The 4,233-nt window shown below is 35.6% G+C and overlaps 1 protein-coding gene across 2 annotated transcripts; it reads right to left on the bottom strand.

The window, feature by feature from the left end:
• Nucleotides 1–530: 530 nt before the first annotated feature.
• On the bottom strand, nucleotides 531–3,834 carry LOC104228225 (cation/H(+) antiporter 24-like). Of its 2 annotated transcripts, none has more exons than XM_009780654.2 (3): nucleotides 3,535–3,834; nucleotides 1,875–2,879; nucleotides 531–1,785 (listed from the first exon to the last, which is right to left on the bottom strand). In XM_009780654.2, the coding sequence occupies exons 1-3, from the start codon at nucleotides 3,760–3,762 to the stop codon at nucleotides 646–648; spliced, it is 2,373 nt and encodes a 790-aa protein (XP_009778956.1). In that variant the 5' UTR covers nucleotides 3,763–3,834; the 3' UTR covers nucleotides 531–645. The 2 variants fall into 2 exon arrangements, with proteins under 2 accessions (XP_009778956.1, XP_070007051.1); XM_070150950.1 differs by having other exon boundaries at nucleotides 1,875–2,863; nucleotides 3,535–3,622.
• Between the last annotated feature and the right edge of the window lie 399 nt (nucleotides 3,835–4,233).

Below are 4,233 nucleotides of genomic sequence, written 5' to 3'. Positions count from 1 at the left end.
GTTAGGGAATTTATAATTTAAATTAATTAAAAAATAAAAGGTAAGTAATACACTCAATAAAATTATTGATAAAATTTTGACAATTAAAGAATTTTAAACATTATAACATAAGTTTAAAAATAATAAAAATATTTGCCGAGTAAGAAAATATATACCTCTGTTATATTAAAAGAAAAGTATTAACAAAACATTAAGTCAATTGACTAGTTAATTAAAAGTCACATTATAAATGTAATACTGAGTACTTCCTAATTTAATAAAGAATAAAATAAGAAACAAATAATTTATTTGATTACTATATGGGTGTATCCTCTAATTTATATGCATATTGTTATATTTCCTCATATTGTATTAAAAAATAAAATAGCAACTCTAAATTTATTAAAACAATAATTTATAATATTGATATTCTTGAAATTTAACCGCGCGTCGCATAAGTTTTAACACTAGTTATACATAAAACATAGATAATGGTTAGGATATCAAGTAGTTGAGCAGGAAGCTATATTAAATCAATTTCCTTTCCAAAATTTTGATCTAACAGACTACCAGACTTGGACTACAAGTGTTATCTCAGCAACCTTAAAGCACAAACATATACAGTTACACTTGATTTCTATTTCCTAAAACCTAAATATGAGGTTTCTACAACCCGCAACTTGTAAATTTTTCTAGAAAACTAATAGAAGACGGTTCTTGTCCTCTCAAAATCTGCTGCTTCACCACTAGAACAGAAGACGTAGTACCCGAATTCATCGAAACAAGAAAGTCTCCTATAACTCCTAGTTCATTTTCATCACTCCAATCTGTTAATCCTTGCAATAGCACAGGATTTACCCCTTGGCTCCTTCCAAGTATCCAAAGATGAAAAAATTCATTTTTCATTGCCTGAATTGCTGCAATAGTATCCTCTCCATTCTTCACTATAACTTCCTTATAAATAACTTTATCATTTCCCTCATTTTTCACCCAAAACCATGTCACCAAACCATCATCTAGTTTCTTCTCCATCTCATTATCCCCTTCACCGTTATGCGAAAGAAATCGAACAGCAGTAAGTGATACATCTGGATTTGCAGCCATTCTATCAGCATAAGAAAGTGCCTCCCTAGCATCAGCTCCTCCCGTAAACAGAAGCGCGAAATGGTGAATTGATTGTCTCATTGGCACACCAAGACCCCTGTCCACAAGAATAGCAACTGAACAAGGAGCATGTTTTAAGACATTAGAGTTTACTACTTGTGTACTAGTCGAGCGCCTATCAAATTGATCTTTGTAAAAGGGAAGTATGATAAGAGAGGCCTTCATCTCTAAAGCCAATTTACAAATGTCTTGATACATGGTTCTCTTAGGAGAATATGATGTATATGAATGTATCTTGATCATGTTTTCTTCACCTCTGCCTTGTTGGAAAAGCTTCAAAGCATTATGGATCGGATTTTGGCTGTTTGCGTTGTCGGATTCTTGGTCATCTTTATGGTCGATGAAAACAGGTGCAGCACGGCCAACTAGCTCCATTAGGTGCAAGGCATGAACAAAGAAAGGGGTATGAGTAGTTGGATTTGAGACCTCGAGTAGATTTATAATTCCAGGCATATTTTCCTCATCATGTATACAAGCAATAATGTGTAACTCTGTGTTTGAAGCAGTATGTTGAATGTTCCTTCTTGTGTGAATCATATAAGGCCTTGTTGGATCATAGACTATACTGATCAAGGGAGTGACTATAGCTGTCACCCCTATTGTCATTAGTATTAGCATTGTGAAATATGGTCTTGTTATCATCTGCATTACATTCAACTAGCTAGTGTCAATTATATTTCCGAGTGTGTTTGGTATGACAAAAATAAGTCATTTTGAAGAAAGAGTACTACCTTTAAATCCAGCCAGTGAATGAAAATCAAAAACTCGACTTCACCTCTTAGACTCAAGACAAGGCTAAGAGCAAGACAATCTCTGAAGGGCATATTCAAGAAATACGCGGTGAAAAGGACAGTAACAATTTTAACAACATAAGCTGTGACTGCCATGAGAAATATTGGTCGAAGATGTGACCATTGGCCATACATGGATGAAATATCAGTGAAAAATCCAACATATGCAAAGGAAAATGGCATAAGAATATCCATAACAATTGTCTCTGACTTTTCCACCAAAGTAGCACCTAATGGTGGCCCGTCAGGAATGGCAAGGCCCAACCATAGTGGCCCATTAGTCACTTCAATCCCACCCAAACCACATAAAAAACCAGAAACCAATACTCCCAACAGTATGAAAACCACATAAATTTGCTCCACTGACTTCCCTTCTGGCGTTGCATTAATTATCCATATCATGATACGTCGAACACCTCCAAAAATAGATGCTCCAATTAAGAAAGAAGAAATGAGAAACCATAAAGCATACATACTCTTCTCTTCCCCTTGTTTAGCTGCCTCAAACACAACAATAAATTGGATTCCGATTACATCACTTATTAAAGCTGTGGATAATGCCATTCTTCCAATCTCAGAACTAAGGAGATTAAGCTCTCTAATTATTGGATATATAACAGGGAAAGCTGTGATTGCAAATTCTGATGTTAATCCCAACATAGAAGAAGCTTTGACTAATTCTTTTTTCATGGATTTTCGAACACCTATTCCAATAAATAGACTACATAACATGGGAATGGACACCCCAAATATGGCTATGTACCATTGTTTTTTCCCAGCTTTTTTTATCTGGCTAAGATCCGTCTTTACACCAGATATGAAAAGGAAATACATAAACCCAATGAGTCCAATATTTTTCAGTGCGTAGTCAGCTGTATCTGGGAAAATGAAGTTCCTGAAACGCTTGCTTCGGCTCAAAACTGATGGTCCTACGATTATTCCACCCTTCACATTCAGGAGAGGAAAACAAAAACACAAAACAAATCTTCCACTAAGTATAATATATCTTTCAAGAAAACAAGACACAACTTACTGCTATAAGATATTAGTATTTGACTAAGAAAAGGTTACGCTGAAGCAAGATTTTCACCAAAACACAAAGGAATTCAACAGCTATTATACGTCTATAACAAAAACTTTAAACCTTATATACACAGCGTAATTTTTTTGCGAAGAGGGTTCTACAACCCTAGCTCCGTCCATGGTAGAGATAATACTCTTCTACTATATTTAATTTTATTATGTGTTATATTAAGATTGTTTATATGCTTGCAGTTAACACATCATCTCGTAATCGCCCTTGGATCTAATTAAGCTCCACCCTGAAGTATAATGGATCAGCGAGTAAATTTAAACTGTAATCAAAAGTAAAGAGGTATATTTGGAGCTTTTTTTCAAAAGCATTTTGACTTGTTGAATCCAACCAGTAGTCCATGCTGGTGCTTCATTAAATTTAAGCCCAAATACGAGACTATTTGCTAACAACAAGGATATAAATGACAGAGAATAAAATTAAAACATTTCGTATAATTAGATAACGAGGTAAATTTGGATCTTTTCGCATTTGAAAATTATACTACGAGATTACTAAGAAACTTACGAGGATATCAGAGATGATCCTCGGCTGTCGCAGAGGCTTGAGAAGATAGCGAATAAGACGGGAGATGGCGATGATGGTGGAGATCTCTAACAAGACAAGGGGAAAAGAGAATTGCAATGGATTTTCTCCATAGAAGATGCCAAAGGTATGTGGAGGATGTATGGTCCGGCATATTACGAGGCCTTTGTTAACGAGGTAAGGGTCCTCGGTGATGTTAAGCTTTGACATTATCGTTAGATTTCAGAGTAATTAGTATCTTCCTCTTCATTCATTAGAAAACCCTAACTAAGCAAAGAGAAAGTTGCTGCTGAATATCCTAGCTAGCCATGCAAAACATGCAACATGAGCACAAGGTACTAAGGATTGGAGATGCGTTAAAGGAGGCAATACTTCATTTTCACTTTTTCTCTAGACCGTCAATTTTAATAAAGTTTGTTGCTTCAGTTAGATGGGATTCGGGAGCTAATTTGGTGTTTTATAATAAAGTTTAGTAATTTTTTTAATTATGTATACGGTAAAATCGGAGGGTCCAATTTTCTGTCGTTACGATGCCTCGTAAGCACGTTTCAAAGGTTCGAGACTATGGCCGAGATTCACCCCTGAGAGCTATCGACGCTCAACCTCGGGGAAGTACAGACCAACGGTTATGGTGAAAAAGTGGGGAGTTCCCAAGACGCATAACTAGAGCTGACAAAGTCT

The sequence above is a fragment of the Nicotiana sylvestris genome, chromosome 7, assembly GCF_000393655.2.
Source record: "Nicotiana sylvestris chromosome 7, ASM39365v2, whole genome shotgun sequence".
Lineage (NCBI taxonomy): Eukaryota > Viridiplantae > Streptophyta > Magnoliopsida > Solanales > Solanaceae > Nicotiana > Nicotiana sylvestris.
Note: the sequence above shows the minus strand (reverse complement) of the source record. Positions and strands in the feature narration are given on the sequence as shown.

What these genes read in the sequence shown, in the direction of transcription:
- LOC104228225 (XM_009780654.2), bottom strand. Translation starts at nt 3,762, where the DNA reads ATGTCAAAGCTTAACATCACCGAGGACCCTTACCTCGTTAACAAAGGC. An exon ending in GGATCATCTCTGATATCCTC is followed by an intron (nt 2,880 to 3,534) that starts GTAAGTTTCTTA and finishes CTGAATGTGAAG; the next exon opens with GGTGGAATAATCGTAGGACC. An exon ending in TTCACTGGCTGGATTTAAAG is followed by an intron (nt 1,786 to 1,874) that starts GTAGTACTCTTT and finishes AATGTAATGCAG; the next exon opens with ATGATAACAAGACCATATTT.